The 19,155-nt window shown below is 42.7% G+C and overlaps 2 protein-coding genes across 3 annotated transcripts; both read right to left on the reverse strand.

Annotated features, from left to right (window-relative positions):
- Positions 1-315: 315 nt before the first annotated feature.
- On the reverse strand, positions 316-8,716 carry FAM180B (family with sequence similarity 180 member B). Its single transcript, XM_083755880.1, has 3 exons — positions 8,136-8,716; positions 4,677-4,744; positions 316-2,743 (listed from the first exon to the last, which is right to left on the reverse strand). Exons 1-3 carry the CDS (start codon positions 8,221-8,223, stop codon positions 2,285-2,287), a joined length of 615 nt encoding a protein of 204 aa, XP_083612006.1. The 5' UTR covers positions 8,224-8,716; the 3' UTR covers positions 316-2,284.
- Positions 8,717-11,607: 2,891 nt separating this feature from the next.
- NDUFS3 (NADH:ubiquinone oxidoreductase core subunit S3) lies at positions 11,608-19,101 on the reverse strand. 2 transcript variants are annotated; one of them, XM_083752804.1, is made up of 7 exons: positions 18,960-19,101; positions 17,467-17,529; positions 15,974-16,071; positions 15,555-15,704; positions 14,425-14,550; positions 12,873-12,992; positions 11,608-11,881 (listed from the first exon to the last, which is right to left on the reverse strand). In XM_083752804.1, the coding sequence occupies exons 1-7, from the start codon at positions 19,000-19,002 to the stop codon at positions 11,714-11,716; spliced, it is 768 nt and encodes a 255-aa protein (XP_083608930.1). In that variant the 5' UTR covers positions 19,003-19,101; the 3' UTR covers positions 11,608-11,713. The 2 variants fall into 2 exon arrangements, with proteins under 2 accessions (XP_083608930.1, XP_083608931.1); XM_083752805.1 differs by lacking the exon at positions 18,960-19,101 and adding an exon at positions 18,542-18,647.
- Between the last annotated feature and the right edge of the window lie 54 nt (positions 19,102-19,155).

Below are 19,155 nucleotides of genomic sequence, written 5' to 3' on the forward strand. Positions count from 1 at the left end.
ACATTTTAATATCTTAATGTTCCATTATTTTAATGTTGTATTTTATTTTTGTTTTTAAGTTGTAATCATTCATCTTGTTTTTATTATTGCTTGTAAGCCGCTCTGAGCCCGGCCTTGGCTGGGGAGGGCGGGGTATAAATAAAAAATTATTATTATTATTATTATAAACTCAATATTGAAGGAAGTGTGAGTTAATAAGCATTAACTACTTCCATAAAAAACTGAAACCAACATAGCCTTAAATCCAAGAATACGCCTGCACTTAGCTGCCCCCTGCAATTAAAAATGCCCCCTCTGATTAATCAACTAAATAGGGTAAATCCAATGGTATTTATTCACTAGCAGAATACAGATGGTGGAAACAATTCCCCTTTCCCCTCTGTGCACCCCATAATCTGCTGTAGAGGGTTGGGGCATTGTCCAGCGCAAGACTGGAGGAACACAGAAGACTGCATGAGAGACAGGAGAAGGGTGAAACTCCATCATGTGTGATGTGGAATGTATTATTGGCTATTGCATATATTGATGACTACAGATGCTGCCTTCAACAGATAGGTTAGGTGCCTGAAGGGCAACTCAAGTTGTCTCCATATTAATAAGCTTTGGAGCTGCAAATGGATAAATTCTGTTATCGAAGCCAGACATATGTCCACTGGGCAAAGCTATGCAGCTGCCTAGAGCCACTTTAACAGCAAATGAATGGGACCCAAACCCACCAAGTTCTGTTCTGTGGTATAAGTTTTTTCTGCTGTTTTAAAAGCATTGTTTCCATGTTTGGGTGCTGGGGCATCTATTCCCGGTTTGCGTGGCCCTGGCATGCTGCATTTTGACCAATACATCTGGTATAGGATTGGGATATCCCGGCACAGACACCTGCTGAAGCCCACTTCTGCATACAGACAATGATTGATTAAGTTAAAAAGCCAAGGTTAAGACTAAAGATATTTCTTGGCTAAGACAATGCTGTCACAAGTTTATATATTCACATTTTAAAAGGTAGCATAGCCCTTAAAAGTTTATATCAGGTCCCAACTAGAACATATGCAAACCCTAGTCTCATTTGCTTACAAACTCTGTTAACTAATCCCAAACAGACAGCTCCCTAAACAGCACATTCCTTAATACATTCAAAATTAAATTCCCACAAGTGTTTGATACCACAATTCACCTATGGCTTCCCTAGTGCACTGTTTATCACACAAAGCATATTTGATTCATATGTGGAGCCAAGCAAGCTTGCTTGCTTATGGTACATTCAGTGGTTAAAGTTGCAGGTTGTGGAACAGTCTTATCTTACTACGTTTGCTAACTGCTTCCTTCAAATAGTCTGGATGCAGGGGCATAGCAAGTGGGGTGCGGAGGTGCGGCCCGCCCTGGGTGTCCCCACTGAGGGGGGTGACAAAATGGTGGGCGGCACTCACCGCGGGGCCCGCAGTGCGCCTGAGCCACGCTTCTCTTCTGGGAATGACACGGTGGCTTAAGCGCCCGCAGGCCCAGCGCTGCCCCAAACAGTCCGCCCATTGCCTCCCCCTCAGCTGTAGGGTGGCTGAGTGGGAGGAGGCAGGCAGACTCCTTGGAGGCCTCGCGGTGCCCCCATGAGTAGCTGGCCCCGCCCCTGGGCGCAGGGTACATGCGCCGCCCAGGTGCCCAATCGGCTTGCTCAACCGTTGTCTGGATGGCAAACCTGGTAGAACTAAACTAACCCTTTTCTGACACAGTGGCTTTTAGGGCAAATTGTACACTGTACCTGAAGAATATTATGTTATACAAGAAGAAACACTAAGCTGGAAGGACTGCCCCATTGGGCCTTCAGTCTCCTCACTTTCTTTCTGACATAAAGCCTCCTGAACTGATGCTTGTCCATAATTTCGTAAAAGCTCCCTTCTAAGAAGATACATGTTCTGTTGGTAAACAGTTCTTACAATTCGTAAGATCTCCCTAGTGTTTAACATGGATCTGGTTTCTTGTAATTTTCGCTACACACAAAATTGCAATGTAACACATAAAAATGCCAAGAGCAGGGACATGTAACTCCATTTTTCCTCAGTAACCCAATTCCAATCAACAGCAAAGTGCCATCTGAACTGCATGTCCTATAGAGAGCTCAGGGCAAGAGGCCTTGAGCAACATGCTAATCATAGAAATCCAGTGAAAAGCTAAGCAGCAGCTACACCAGAGATAAGAAAACAGGAAGGGTGACACTTCTGTGCACATTCCTGGAGAATGAACCTAAAATATATATATTTGCATATTAATTTGGCTTATAGGGACCAAGATTTCTCCTTTATGGATGAGAGTCTCTTTGGGTCCTGGCTAGGCTAGACTGGTAGAATTTCTTCAGTGCGGAAATATAGACAGGCATTTCCGGCCAAGGCCTAGAAGCCAGAAGCTGAACAGAATCCATAGATTCCTTCGAACAGAATCGTTTGCAGAGATCACGGAGTATTTCAATAACCAGCTGAGAGAAAAGGTTGATCCAGAGGTTTTTCTCCAGGCCTTGAATGGAGCGAATTTGGTAAGCACAGTAGACAGTGGTAAAGATGAGCTTCTTGAATTCCTGTGGAGTTATAGGGGTGTCAGACTGTGAGAGGAAGTCCAGGTACTCTTCAATCCCGTCTGGGTTTTTTGGAATCTCATGCTGAAAGACCCGGAGTAATCGCTTGGTGGGACGCAGAGAGGCAAACTCCTCATCCTCAATCCTGATTGTCTCATTGGCCATAATTTCAATTCCTCTCCAAAGTAACTGAAAGAAGAAGAATAGAATTGTGAGGATCAGCAGACAGTTTTTTCTCTATGGTAAGAAGTGATCATGCTAAAGAATTAATTTTTGCTCAGGGCAGAGTGGCTAATGGCCAGGAGGATAAAATTTGTCTTCTATTGTTGCATGTGACTTGACTTACTTGCTTGCGTCATCTGGGTTGTGTTATTAAACTATTCCTGACACCATTCAAATGGCTTGTTGTGGACTCTTCTCTATTCACGGCATCTACAATCCAGTTTAGATCGGCTCATGAGAAATAACTGGTGATAAAAAGGACACTTGGAAGTCCTATCTTTGGGCCAATGCAGGGATGGGGAACCAACCTCCAGATGTTGTTGAGCTATAGTTCCCTTCATCCCTAACCATTGAGGTAGTGAAGTCCTACAACATCTGGAGGGTCACAAATTCCCCATGCCTAGAGCTAGATTAATTTTAACTCCATTCTAGCCCTGTGACTCCTTATCCAAAATTTCCTTTCCAATATAGCCTGTACCCATCTACAGGCATGTTGTCCAACTTGGGTGTCTTTTAAACTGCTAGGCATGGCAGATGGAGTGAGGGATCATCAAGAGAATATTGCTCACAATGGTAGGATTGTGGAACTATCCAGTACCATATCATTCCTGCTCCTAGAGGAGATTTATTTCCTGCATTTCTGATTCTAGCTCTTCAACACAAATAAGGGCAGGAAGTTCTGATACAGGCTAAGAAGCAAAGCTCACGAACATTAGGCGAAGATTACTGCTCAGATACCCCTCTGCATCTAGCTGCTTGAGACCTCAAAATGAATTGTGCTCCAATATAATAAATAGAGTGCATCACTGATATCACCACTGTTTTGTTGGCAATGGGGTGTGTGTATTTAACATTATTTTTTTTAAAGGAAAGGGTATGGAAGGTTCACACATACAGAGGGAGAATAAATATTAAGCATGGGTTCCCTGTTGAAGGTTAATGGTGGGTTCCAGTTCTGAAGAATGAAGACTATCACCTTAAGAAATACTGCTGTTAAAGAAAGTGGTGAAACAGCAAATGTTGGTAGCCCAGTACTGAATGTGTTCTCTGTCACTCAACTGGCCTGTTGCACAGTCAGAGTTCAGAATGTTTCCATATCTCCTTCCCATAGCCCAGCCACCTAGCTCAGTCTAATGAGCAGAAGTAGCCCAAGGCTGCCATCTTATGGACCATAGCTTACATAAGCAGAAAACAGTGTTTCTCGGGAGTTCCATTTCTCCTCACTGAAGCTTCAACTGATGATTTAACCTGAAATCCGTAGTAATGTGGAGCTGCTGTAAAAGGGGCATTGTGCAGTATAATGATCTCTGTCGAAAATGAAGAGCCAAGAGAAAACAAATTGGAGGACTAATGTTATTGAGGGCCATTGCTACCATACCCTATACAAAAATTTTGAAATTTGCCTCAAGCATTGGTAACAGTAGCCAATTGCTGTGGTAGAGAATCTGCTTGGCAGAAGGTCCCAAATTTAATCTCTGGCATCTCCAGGTAGAGCTTGGAATGTCCCCTGCATGAAACGCTTAATAATAATAATAATAATAATAATAATAATAATAATAATAATACTTTATTTATACCCTGCCCATCTGGCTGGGTTTCCCCAGTCACTCTCAAAAGCTGCTGCCAACTCAATATATGGTAGATTCCTAAGCTCCTAGGTGCACAGTGACCATCGTCCCACCTAGCCCAGCCACATTCCTCAATACTAAAGAAGGGGCAGAAGTGTGTCCTTGTTCCTACACAATGCCAATCACACTTCTCCTTCTGGCACCAACAAAATGAAAGGTTGGGTAGCTGTAGGCCAAGAAGTTGGAGCTGTTGCAGTGATATCGGCAGGGCATGCCAAAGGTGAAGGAACCTCACATCCTTTTCTTTTTGGATTTGCTTTTGCCTAAATTACCTCTAGTATGATGCCAGCATTCTCAACCCCATTTGTATCTGGAGCATCCTGGAGGTCAATTTGTTCATCTGGAAAACAATAAATAGTATATAAATCAACATCTCTTCACCTATCTACCACATATATGCATGATTTTCTGAGATTTCTTTTAATATGTGTTAAATATTAACCTGAGGTCAAAATCTCAGTTATAACACTTAAAAAGGTAAAGGTACCCCTGCCCGTACGGGCCAGTCTTGACAGACTCTGGGGTTGTGCGCCCATCTCACTCAAGAGGCCAGGGGCCAGCGCTGTCCGGAGACACTTCCGGGTCACGTGGCCAGCGTGACATCGCTGCTCTGGCGAGCCAGAGCCGCACACGGAAACGCCGTTTACCTTCCCGCTGGTAAGCGGTCCCTATTTATCTACTTGCACCCGGAGGTGCTTTCGAACTGCTAGGTTGGCAGGCGCTGGGACCGAGCAGCGGGAGCGCACCCCGCCGCAGGGATTCGAACCGCCGACCTTTCGATCGGCAAGTCCTAGGTGCTGAGGCTTTAACTCACAGCGCCACCTGCGTCCCTCTTACTATAAAATAATCTTTATTATTATTATTTTAAAAATGTATACCACTTCATACAAGAAGATCACTTGGCTGGTTCTGCATTTAATATTTAGGCATTATTATATATTTATTTATATCCTGCATTTTCCCCTGGCAGAGACTTGTGCGCTCCATTGTTACAACGCATAGACTAGACCAGAAGTGGGGCCCCCATGGCCCTCCAGATGTTGGTGAAGTACAACTTCAATCAGCTGCAGCAAACATTGTGAGTGCTCAAGAATGATGGAGTTGCATTTCACCAATGACTGAAGGGCCACAAGTCCCCAGACCCAACAGTTCAGCTGTTCCCAGATTTCTTTGCTAGGGACTGTGGGAGGCAGCACCAGGCCATATTTTGCAAGTGGAGTTGCATACAGAAGCAGGTCTGAAGTGCATTATACTGTGGAGTCCAAAACTAGCTAAGTATCCTGGAATGGCGTACCAAACTTGAAGAGGTTTAAACTGTGATAATACACTGGGCTAAAGATTTTGGAAATAATATTCAATTAGAATCATGGGAAAGGTTATGGACGGAAGGTATTAATTTTACTGCATGCAGCGCACTTAAAGAAAATGTTATGAAAATGATGTATAGATGGTATTTAACACCAGCTAAACTTGCCAAAATGTATAAGACAGGAACTAATGAGTGCTGGGAATGTAAAGAAAAGGAAGGTGTCTTTTAGCACATGTGGTGGACTTGTAAAGTGGTAAAGGCTTTGTGAGAAATGAGATATACCGTAATGAGTTAAATTGTTTAAAAATACTTTTGTTAAAAAACCAGAAGCCTTTTTATTGAGTATAGTGAGTGAAGAGATACTAAGAGAAGATAAAAGACTGTTTATGCATGCAACAAAGTACCAACAAAACAAGAGTGGCGGATGAAGATGATGGACTTTGCAGAACTCACAAAGCTGGCAGGAAAAATCCAAAACCAACAAGATCAAGTATTCCAAAAGGACTGGAGTAAATTTATACGGTATCTGAAAGATTATTGTAAGCAACTAACATCACTAGCAGGGGTGTTTGAAGTCTTGTAATGAGAAACTTTCTACCTTTCTATATTTAAATTTTGAATTATTTTGTAATGTGTGTAATTAGAATTGGAAAACATACAAAATGCAATGATATAAAGGTTAATTCTGAAAGCCATGAGGCGGGATGGAAGGAGGTTGACAGGCTCTAAAAAGCCAGGGACGTAAAGTGGAGTGTAATGATATATATAAACTAGGCAAGTACCCTTGGGAATAAGGCACAGAGAGGCTCAGTGTATTGTTGGAACGAAAAAGCCAGTGGGAACTCCTAATCTACAATATTTTCATTTTTGGCACAGATGTAAAAAGTTAAGGTTCTCAACTCACAGAGGCAAGATAAGAACTAAAATAGAGGTTAGGCTTGCTCTAGAAATGTATTTTCTGAATTTCATCATTGGGATTATTAGATTAAGCTAAGGAGGTGCCTGCAAGAAATATAACATCTGCTGTTTCTGTAACTTTCCTTATTATAGACAGCTTCCAGCTTTCCCTTCTAGAGTAATTCTCCCCAGAGTCATGGAGAAAAACTCACAGAAGTTGCTTGGAGAATGAGGCTGTGCACTTTTGCTTAGAAAAGATGATGCCTCTAGCCAGGTTGCAGTCTCCTGATCAAAGCCAGCTGTCTTCAGTTTTGGATTAAAGCTCAGATTGCAGCTGCATTTCATTTCTCCATAATACATAATTCAGGAAGTCTTTTGAGACTGACAGGCAGGAACAGAAATCTTCCATTAAAATAACACTAATGGTGAAGGTAGTATAGTTCTCAACATCTGTTTTGTTGAGTTCACCCAAGTGACTTCCAAGCCTTTAAAAAGAAAAAAGTTTTGTTGGCAGTGGCAGGCATCCTATGCCTTCAGTAAATGATATGAAAAGCCCTATTTTGTGCTACCTTTAAAAATATTGCTTTTCCCCTGGCCATTGCCACCCGAGGTGTATGTTTTTGGGACCCATCCAATTATTGTGAACGTGGTTTGTTTTAGACAGCTGTATTTTAAATTGTTGTAACTTAACCTTTAACATTTAACTTAATCCTAGTAGTGAAGTATAATAAATTAAAAAATAAATAAATAACCCTGCCACTTTTTTTAAAGGCACAAGAGCTGCTTTCCTAACCAGGATCTGGCAACTTCACATTTGATTACCTTACCAACGCAATCATATCACTACGGTAAATTCAAACTCCTGCTTCTGTGAGTGAGGTATCAAGAAAACGGCTACTGAAATTCAGTATATAAATACTGTAGACCGGTCAGAAACTAGCCCTCTCTGGAATTGTTAGTCCAAAACCATTTGCCATTTTGTGAATGCAACAGTGCGAGCAGCAATTGGAAGCAGAATACAGCAACAGAGTAAACCACTGCAGAAATATTAATAAAGTCAAGATTTTCTCACAAAGCACCTGCTTCACAACTACTACCTATGTTTGAAGGCTGCTGGAAAATTCCCAGATGATGTTAACATGCTATTAATTCCAAGAGAGAAGAGCTGCATGAGTGTCCCATACAAACAGATGCTTGTTTCAGAGATTAAACAGAGGAAAAGTTGTTGATATTTACAGCATTCCTTAGAAAGTATGTGAAAGGGGTGTGTGAAAACTCAGTAGAAAGTATCTGTGTCTGTTTAACTGTCTCACTCTAGCAAGATCCTGACTTACTTTCTTTGGCACAGTAGCAATCCTTTCTTGAGTTTTAAGGTCAGATAACCTTAGTCCTGCAAGAAGCCCATGGAAAACCCTCCACTGGCACTCATGCACAAAATAGCCCAAACGGTTGCATTGATAATAACAGAAATATATTGGCTGCCTACTGCAGAGCAGCCTTCTCCAGTTGTGGATGAGCTTCCTACCTGTCTGTCTCCGGGATCCTGCAAACACACAGAGCATCAGAGCTGCCCACAGGCAGGTTCCAAAGTGCAGCTGCAGCATCTGGGCCATGTCAGGAAGAGTCCTTACCCCTTTCTGCAGATAAAACACTTTGGGTGAACCTGAAGTTGTTTACTGCCGTATTGTTTCTTTCTCCTCTCTTTACAGTCCAATAAATTGCTGCTGAGACAGCTGGCCTTTCTCCAGTTCCAGCCCAGGGAAGGGCTTCCAGTTCAATTCCCAGTTCCTAACAGATAGTTTCCATCATAATGCAAAAGAAAAAGAAAAGAAAAACTTTGAAGGCTCAGGCTCCAGATTCTCCAAATGCTCTGCCAATGCAAGTCCCATTTATTTCCACTTGGAGCATTGGGCTGTTCCTTATTTGGTTTTTGGCTCGCCAGGTTAAGACTTTATGATTTCTACCCCTTCCCCCAACCAGCTGCGAGCTTTTAAGAAAAGAAAGAACATGCTCTTAATAACCAAGGATTTATACTGACAATTTGAAACGTGCATGGCCATAAACTAGTCCTCCTTAGAAAGGCGCATTGATGCTGCCTGAAGGACAGTGGAAGTGCAGCTTGTTTCATTTTGCTTCAAGTCATTCTTTTCCCCCTCAAAGTTTGCTTTCCAGCACTGAAATCCAACAGAAATTCTGACATGCCACAGGAGGGTGGGGCTGGCAAATCTATGCCAGAAAGTATTCAGCAGAGAGGAAAGAAATGTCATTTCTTCAACTCCGTTGCTCTTGGAGGAGAAAGAGGAGTACAGTGACCTGTCAGAAACCAACACACACCCATCCGTCTCCATCAGCCAGCTGTCTCCACATGGGAGGACCAGTTTTAAGAAGTTTGATATTATCATCCGTTTCAGCCATTCATAGGAATTTTCCACAGTACTTTCCCACCCCCCTGGATTTCAGGAAAAACAGGATTTATGACCTATATTCATGCAAATCCGCTATGGCACTCCAATTGTTGTTGGGACTACATCTCCCATCATCCCTGATCATTGGCCGTGTGGGCTGGGGCTGATGGGAGCTGGAGCCAACAACCAGAGGGCCTCAGGTTTCCCATCTCCTGCTATAGAATGTCTCTCTTTTAGCACCATCCCAATGTTTTTAAAGGGTTGCTGGATTCTATATATTTAAATAATTTCATGGAGTAGAGGACTGGTAAGAAACTTTCTGCACCTGCCCAGTTTTTCCCCCTTGTACCAATATCAAAAGCTTATCAAGTTTGACCCAATGCTGTGGTTCAGTTCGCACAACAGATGTTTGCATGTGCAACAGAATTCCCCCTTCTTCTCCCATGCAGCCCCCTCATGCACCCTCAACATGTATTGCAGAGGGATGTGGGTCCTTCCAAAGCAGATAGGGCAGCATTCAGAGGAAAGAGAGGGAGGGTAGTGCCAGTGTGCAAATGGTAATCCAATTGTGCAGCATTGAAATATAAGCCAAATCCCATATTGACACACCAGTATCTAGAGGGCCTTGATGTTGTGTGTATTTCAAACCTGTAAAGACACCTGTAGTCAAAACAGTATTGTTGCCCACAATCCTCTTCTTTTTCATCTTTCCCAGCTACTGTATCATTTTCAGGTTTGGGGCCTCCACAGGCTGAATCTCTTCTTCCTCTCATTAGGGAGAGAGACAACAAAAGTGCAACAGTATCTTAACACTACCCTTCTTTCCATAAGGAATCCAAAACAGGTCTAAGCACACACTAATCCATGAAGTTCGATTCATTGCATCTAAGCCAGTTATCTGGAAATTTTACCAAATTGGGTACTACCTAGAGATGCGTGTGAGCAACCTCTAGAACATGTCTTCTTGACAAAGGTTCGCTGAAACATCAAAAATGGCCCTGGACTTGTCATTTAAGTTCACTCCAGTAATTCTTGACAATCTGCAAAATGTTGCAAAGGCACAAATCCACTGTAAGGAAAATGGCAAATGCTCCCCATTATCTAGAAAAGGGGAAGATGTTTGGGAAGATTCGCCCACCCTACTCCCTCCAATGCAAAGTGGAAAGCACTCTGTAGCTGATTAGCTCCACATGTGCTCTGCAGTGAGCTTTGGCACAACTTCTGTTGTCTCTCAGAAATCCCCCATATTGCTGCAAGAGGAGCTTTTTAAAAACAAATGCAATTTAACTAGAACAAAAGCTTAAAACATCTGGATTCCAAACATTGTTCTGGGTTCAAACCCTCAAGAAAGGAAACTTTCCATATAATATATCTGAGGTCAAATTAAATCTATTGTTTGCAGCCCTCCACCCGCTCATCCTCCCCCTTCTCTTATATCACACTCGGTCCTCTATGTTACAGCCTATGCTCAAGGATGGGGAATCTGTGGGCCTCCTGATGTTTCTGGACCGCAATTCCCATGATCCCTGACTATTAGCCATGTTGGCTGGGGCTGGTGAGAATTGGGGGTCCAACAACATCCAGAAGGCCACAGCCTCCCCATTCCTGTCCTAAGCCCTGCAACGATCTATGCCTTTCTTCTGTGGAGTGTTTAGCTCATTTTTGGTCTCAATGTTTATTGTCAGTAGAGGGACAACCAGAAAACCACAACTCATATTGTTCCACATTTTAAGGAGCAGCCTGCTTTATGGCCACATTCATTATTGAGTAACAAAGCCATATGCTTGCGGTCACATTTACTGCAGCATAGGGGGGGGGGGGTCACAAGTGAATTGGCATATACATTAATAAAATGTATCCAACTTGATGGCCTAGAGAATTTCCCAATAACCCACAGAAACTGCTGCCAGTGTCCTCCAACAGCAGCTGCGAGACCACAGTTTGTTTGAAGACACACAAATAGGTCTAACAATCCAACAGACTTTGTGTGAAGAGTTCCGTGGGACTTCTCCTTACTCTCTGCTCCCCCATAGCCTCAAAATCGGCTTGAGGGTTTTTCTGAATATTTTGAGGGTGGGTGGGGGGCACAGGGGAGAGGAAGGGAAGTTCCATTGTGCACGTGGAAGTCTGCTGCACTAGCAGTTGGATGAGACCAGTTTTGCTTGTTTCAACAAAAAAAATCAGTTTTCCAGCTACACAGAGTACTCAATAATTCTAGGATGGAGGCTTTTACCAAAAGTGAAAAAGCAAGGCTGGAACTTTGGTGCCTGCAGTGTCTCTGGGCAAATGAGGGTCTGTGCTTGCAAACAGTTGATGGTCATAAAGCATGGAATATCTCCTCCTTTCTTGAGGTTTTTGTTTCTTTCCAGGGAAGAAGAGTCTGCTGTTCACATAGTTAGTGCTCTTTTTAAAACAAACAAACAAAAAAACAAAACAAAACATGACCTCCCCAGTTCTTTGTACTCTTCCCTGCTGCTCCTTTGTATACCTTGAACCCTGCTCCAATCTTCTGGATATTAATAACACCTTATGCATATTTCATAGCCAGTCTGAAAGCTGCATTTCCCGCACATATCAGACAGACAAAAAACCTTATGTCAAGTTTTTTTATTGATATTTAATATATATAAATACTTAGATCAAACAGGAAGGTGGTGACACAAGGATGTCTCTGGCTTCCTCTCCTTCCTTCCTGCTGCTATTTCTCATCTCCTTTCTTCTCTCCTGCCTCTATCTTGATGGTTTGCGGAGCCTCGCGATAGGCAGGGAAAGTCTCCCAGGGACTGTTCAGATCAAATTTGCGGAACTCCTGAGACAGCTCCACAGGCTCTGCCACCACTCGCTTCACCTCATCATCATACCTGACCTGAAGGAGGAGAAAAGGCATGAAGATGAGCAATTGTGATGGCAGTCAACTACAAAAACATATCTGGAATTTTAGAATTAAGCTTCCTCCTCGTTTGTAGGTTGCTTAGTATAGATCAACAGTAAATTTTCCAGTTAGTTAAATTTTCCAGTTAGGCGATAAAAGCAGTATCTCCAAATCTACAACTCCTATCATGCCTAGCTAACAGGACCAGTGGTCAGGGATGATGGGAGTTGTAGTCCCAAAACATCTGGAGGGCCGAGTTTGCCTATGCCTGTGCTAAAGCTTCTCAAGTGGAAGTACAGCCTTTTGATTTGTGGGCCCTAAAGTCATAAAGTGGAGGATTCTCAGGACATTTTATTATGTAGCATCAAAGGCATGTCTCAAAGGGTGCTTAATGCATGGACTTTTGGTCACAGGACAGGAGACCAGGCAGGAAAGGGTTAACCCACCCACCCTCCCTAATCAAAAGCACTGACAGCAGATTCAATGTCCCTTCTGAGGATGAAGTTCCTCCCACATCCAGGACATGACTTCATCCATGCAAAATAGGAACTCACAGACCAAGAGTACAACATACAACAGCAAAACCATTGCCCTAAGGAGGCTAATGAACAAATATCAGAGAAGAGAAGATATGGACAAACAGGTGAGCTTCCTTGCCCTTTTCTTACATTCTCTGTTGCCTCTATAGCAGAATAAGATTTCAATGCAACTCAGTTATAGGGTTTGATGTTTATTTAATATTACATTTATATCCCACCTTTCAGCAACAGAGCTCATACACGCTTCTCACCTTCCCTATTATATCCTTGCCACAACCCTGTGAGAATTAGGCTGAGAGCTGCCTACAGGACCTCCTTGAGCTTCCAGGCTGCTTTGAACCATGCTCTCTCTCTTCCAGGTCCTAGTCCAACACTTGAACCACTATGCCATACTGGGCCCCTGGAAGGATTCTGCAGTTGAGTCTAGCTTTTCCAAATGCTCATACCTCCACATATCCAGAAAGAGGGAAGTCCTTCCGGAAGGGATGACCCTCAAACCCGTAGTCTGTGAGGATTCGCCTCAGATCAGGGTGGTTAGCAAAGAACACTCCATACATATCCCAAACCTATGAATATGGGAATCAAGTAAAGAAACAGCAAAGTATATCAATTTTGGTTATATATATATATATATATATATATATATATATATATATATATTGCATTACAATTTAATCATATTTTATTATACCATACATTTATTGACTTCCCTCCCCTTCCAAGGTTCATTTAACTTTCCCACCATTCCTCCATATTTTGATATATCCATCTAATTCTATTTTCTGATCTTGCATCACTTCAATATTTATTATACTGTTGAATTTACTTTAATACTGCCAGTGTTTTCAATTGTTCACAATTATTTTCAATATACCCGAGAAAAATTTTCAACTCCTCCTTCCTTGAATACCTGTGCTTTTTATTCTATTTATTCTTCTTGTTAGACCCGCTAACTCTGCATATTCTAACATCTTAAGTTGCCAATCCTCCTTGCTGGGAACATCCCTCACTTTCCATTTTTGGGCTAGCAAGATCCAGGCCACTGTTGTTGCATAAATGAATATTTTTTTCTGACTCCTAGGAACCTCTGTCTGAATAATTCCTGACAAAAACGCCTCTGGGTTTTTTTCCAGAATGTTGTTTTGAAGATTTTTTTCATCTCATTACATATGATTTCCCAATATTCTTTTACATTTTTGCTTGCCCACCACATATGAAAGAAAGTTCCTTTTACTTCTTTACATTTCCAACACAAATCCAATTCTACATTATACATTTTAGCCAATCTACACAGAGTTAGATACCATCTATGGATCATTTTCATATAGTTCTCTTTCAGTGTGTAGCATGCAGTAAACTTCAAATCATTATTCCAAAGTTTCTCCCTGGCTTCTCCTCAGATTGTATAAATTTTTCGCCTTTTACAAAGTACAGCAGTTTTGAAACCTAGCTTGTACTGATTTATATGAACAGTTTTATTATCTCACAAATACAAAGCATCAGGCACTCATTGCTAGCTGGCTGAGACACCTCATTGGCAAGGCAGCAAGTGAGATTCAGTTGTATAAATGCTGAAGATTTAATAATACATCAATCACTGGCTTGAACTCTGTTATTTTACATCATTTATATGCTGCTTGGTTGTAATAAAACATCTAAGTGGTTTCAGTTGTCCAGAAATGACAACAAACACTCTCCAAATAATGCCAAACAGAAGTTATCCAGGACCTTAAGGGCTATAGAATTGAGATCATGTCATTGGGAAGGAGTGGTCACTGATCAACACCTAAAGGGCCATTGAGCCAAAAGGGACAGAATGTGATGTTTGCAGAAAAGGAATGTGCACACAGAAAACTGTGGGCAGCACCAGGCCCTTTAGGGCAACCTGGGCCACAGTGACTTTGTTCAACTCAAATTAAACAGTGGGCTCTCTCTTCTTCCAAGAAAACATACCAGATCTGTACCCTCTTATCAAATGTCAACCACCTTGCAGCTTACCTCTCTTTCATACCAGTTTGCTGCTTGGTGCACTGGGACGGCTGATTCAATGGGTGTCAATTCGTCAGTATATGTTTTCACACGAATCCGGGAATTATAGGCTATGGATAAGAGATTATAGACAATCTAAAAGGAAAAGGTAAAAAACAGCATTGTCATGTATTAGTACACATTATCAGATTGCGACATCACAAAAAAGGATAGCATGTATGATTATAGTACAGCCACATAAAAATAGACACAGGGAATTTTTATTTTTTTTTAAAGTTCCTTAATGGTGAAATGATTTCTAAAGCTAACAGCATATGCAACAAAAGGTCTTGTCTATACATGAAGAAATGGCTACTTCTGATAATGATCATATATCTCTGGTTTATACCCAAGATTTACAAATTTCTTAAGAGCCCATCTGTCAAAGTTTACAGCACTGTGGCCAGAGGTACTACAAACCCACAACACAGATGAAATGTGATACAAATTTAAATACATTTTTTCAGTCTGATATTGTATTACACTGATGAAACACAATTTTAACTAATTTGAGCTAGAGAAGAATTTGAATTGCTACATTTAGGTCAATCTATGAACACATTTATATATGTGCGACTATTTTAACATGGTCGAGGCAAAGAAAAAAGAAGTTATAACTCTGCTGGACTGTACAGAGCTGTCAGCTGCTGTTACTACGAGGGTCCCACAAGCAAATTATAGCTTCCCTTCTGTCAAACTAATATATTTTCAGGTATATTTATAAGTATCCACTTCTGGAAAAAGGTGCTGCTGCTTCCCAAGACAATGCTTGATGACTAAGCAGGTCAATTAGCTGTTTAAGCAATAGAATTCTCTCCCAAAACAAATGTCACTAACATCACACTGTTAAGCACAACCACCATTTCTAGATCAGCGACTACATAGATCAGCAGAACAAAAACTGAGAAAGTAATCCAGAAGTAATATACTAGTAGTCAGTAAGCATGAAGCCAAGGCAGTGAGCAAAACTGAGGGGTGGGGCACCAACATGGGGGGAAACTAGGATCCTCTCACATTCTTGTTAACCACGTGAATTTTTTTGGAAGACTGCATCTTCCTTAGAATCTTCTTTGTAGCATAGCTTGAAGAGCAGCTCCTACCTCAAAGCGGTTCTGTCGAGATGGAACATCGATTGCCGTCAGATCAGCTAAGTTTTTGAACTGGGCATTGGTGTGATCTTTAAGAAAGGTCAAAACTGGAATGATCCCATCTGGATGAATTAAGATTTCTAGCTCGTTGAAACATGTTACCTGTTAAAATGAGAAATAGTAAAATTTTGTATGGATCAACTTCATCCAAATTCTAAGCACACATACTTAGATAGAAATCTCATGAAAACTAATGAAATGGCTTCCATATAGATGTGTTGAAAACTGTAAGCAGTTCAGGCTGCATAACAGCAGACCAAGGAACAATTGTATACCTTTCCAGCTCCTTGTAGCACTCATTAGCTTTCAGAAAAGGCTTAGTACTGCCTATTACAGTTTCAAGAGAGAATGATACAGTTGATGGAACCCACCTGGACTTGTTGAACATACTTGGGCAGAATTTCAGCCACATATTCTCCAAAAGCACACAGCTGCTTTTGTGTCACTTCATCCTTTGGTCTAACAGTAGCTGAAAAGAAAGTTTCCGGTGGTGAATTCTAAAAAGAACAGCACCAGCTCATAGCCAAGCCAGCTCAATGTTATTCCAACTGCTACCACAGGGATGGGAGCAGTTCAACACTGGTCAACATGGTCAGATATACCTATTGTACCTTTAACTTTTCTGCTGTGTGGGGGGTTCTTTGGGGGGGGGCAATCAGCACTATAGGAAACGTAATTATTCAAGGTCTATAGCAGATTAGTGCATGCCTGACAGATACAGTGGTGCCTCGCAAGACGAAATTAATTCGTTCCGCAAGTTTTTTCTTCTTGCGAGTTTTTCGTCTTGCGAAGCACGGTTTCCCATAGGAATGCATTGAAAATCAATCAATGCGTTCCTATGGGAACCGCCTTCAGACCAGGTCCGGGGACAGTCTGTCCCCCGACCTCTTCTGAAGGCTGGGGGGGGGGGGGAGAAGGGCTTTTCTTCCCACCACCAGCCTTCAGAAGGCTGTTCTGAAGGCTGGCAGTGGGAAGAAAAGCCCTTCTCCCCACCTCCCGCCCCGCAAGCTCCAGGGACAGGAGGGCTTTGCTGCCGACCGCCAGCATTTTAAAAGCCCCCAGGACAGTGGAGACTTCTCCGCTGTCCCGGGCAATTTTAAAATGCTGGCAGGCGGCAGCGAAGCCTCCGCTGTCCTGGGGCGATTTTAAAATGCTGGCCGGCGGCAGCGAAGCCTCCGCTGTCCCGGGAAGGCAGGCGGGGGAGAGCAAAGACTTTTGCCCCCCGCCAGCCTTCAGAAGAGGTCCTGGACGTCTTCTGAAGGCCGGCGGTGGGCCAACGTCTTTGCTCCCGACGGCTAGCATTTTAAAAGCGGTCCGGGATAGCGGGAAAGCGCAGCGCAATTCCCTGCTATCCTGGACCGCTTTTAAAATGCTGGCGGTGGGGAGCAAAGCCTTTCGGCCCCCGCCGGCCTTCCTGGACCTCTTCTGAAGGCCAGAGGGGGGCGAAAGGCTTTGCTCCTCACCGCTAGCATTTAAAAGAGGTCCCCGGAGATTTCCCTATGGGCTTTCTTCTTGTGAAGCAAGCCCATAGGGAAATTCGTCTTGCGGAACGACTCAAAAACGGAAAACTCTTTCATCTTGCGAGTTTTTCGTTTTGCGAGGCGTTCGTCTTGCGGGGCACCACTGTAATATAAAGCCTAGTAAGCATTCAGTGTCCACAAAACAGATAACATTGTCTCAGAAATCAGAGAGCTTTTATAAATATTAAGTTTACCAGGAACTTAAGAATGAATGAGATGAAGTTCTTTGCACATGTCCTTTTTAACACAATCAGGTGGTACATAGTTTTCACTTAACAAAACTGTACTTATTGTAATGCAAAGTAAAGGATAAGTTGATCAAACACTAAGCAAGTCAGACTTACGTTGAGTCACAGCAGTATTCCCTTCAAACCGGGCTTGCAGCAGCATTGCAGATCGCCCAGTAACTATAAAGAGAGTGGGGAAAGTGTTAAATCGCCATTATTTACAGCCATAGCATCTACTGATCTTCACAAAGAAGTAGCTTCAAATATACCATAAAAATGTAGAAATAATAAAAGCAAGATGGTACATTAATATACATTTCTGCAAGTGGTAATAAACATGGAATTAATGGTATTTAAGGAGACCAATTGTGAGTAGGACTGCAGTCAAGATAATCTAGTTTAGAATGGAGTGCTGAAACATACCATCTACAGCACTGGTCTTCAACTGGTGGAGTAATCTGAAGTCTATTGCAACAGGAGCATTACCACCATGCAAATATATAGTAAAAGGTTAAGAAATGGGTCCCCAAATGACTGTTTGGGTTAAAAGTGGTTCCTAGGTCTGAAAAGATTGAAGTCTACTGTTCTGCTCAGCAGGAAGCTGCTGACTAGGATACACAAACCCAGGGCCCAAAATAATACTTAGCAACACCTATATCAGGCCTGCTCCACATTTTACTAACATCTATACGTAAAATCTTTTCATCTTTTGATTAAGGGTGGTGTAAAAATAGAATAAATTGAAATACCTTATTTTATTTTTATTTCTTATATTTTTATACCACCCTTAAGAATTATTTTTAAATGGTTTAAAAACCATTTGTGTATAGATTTTATTGTGTGATGACAGCACATGTGGATTTCATATAGATCGCTTCCGTGAATTTTTTTTTAAGTGGAGCACTAATTACTGGGAACTGCAAGTGGTGTCAAATGCTTGCAGGGTTTCTACAGGCATTTGGCTGACCACTGTGAGAACAGAATGCTTAACTATAGCTGGGGCTTTGGACTGATCTAGCAGGGTTCTCCTTATGCTTGTAGAAAACCAAGGACTGCACTGTGAACTCACACTGAGAACTGTTTTTAAAAACAGGGATCAACTGCAGTTACCAGTGTCCCTCCAGATGCTGTTGAAAAGTTTAAAACTAAAAACCCAGCAAGGAACTGCTTCGGGCCAAGACCGATAACTGACCCATCTAGCTCGGTAAGTATTGACCCGTGCGCTCGTTTTGTGGTTTGTCAATTTATTTGGCATAAGCTAAACCAGGATTTCGAGGAGCAAAGTGTGCGGTGGCGGCGGAGACAGCAGGAGCCGGTGAATCGATGGTCAGAACGCCAACTGTTTAGCATCGCTTTCCCCATCATGGCGCCCTCATGAGCATTCTGGGAACTGTGGTTTTGTGAGAGAGCTGAGAACACCGTTGCAGAGCCCGGCCCCCTCCTGAAGGAACTACAGCTCCCAGGAACCTTTAGGAAGGAGGGAGGAAAGAAGGCTATGCCCTCTGCAGACAAACCCCCAGCGTCGCCTCACCAGCAACGGCCACAGCCCCTCCAGACTGGAAGCCCTCAGTCTCCTTCTCCCAACAGACCCCGCCAAGTCGCAGGCTCACCTCTCAGGCCGGCCCGAGCCAGCCCTAGCGCGGCCGCTAACATCTTTGCCTGCTCAGGGTCCGCAGCCGGAGCCTCACAAGGACACCGAGCGGACTCGTAAGGCGCACGCGCGCCATCGAGCCCTCTCTCCTATTGGTCCGACGTAGCAGAAAGCGCTGCGTCCCGCTCGCGCAAGCTTCCACCACGGGGAAACCA

This window comes from Podarcis gaigeae (genome assembly GCF_964106915.1).
Source record: "Podarcis gaigeae genome assembly, chromosome: 1".
NCBI classification, from domain to species: Eukaryota; Metazoa; Chordata; class Lepidosauria; order Squamata; family Lacertidae; genus Podarcis; species Podarcis gaigeae.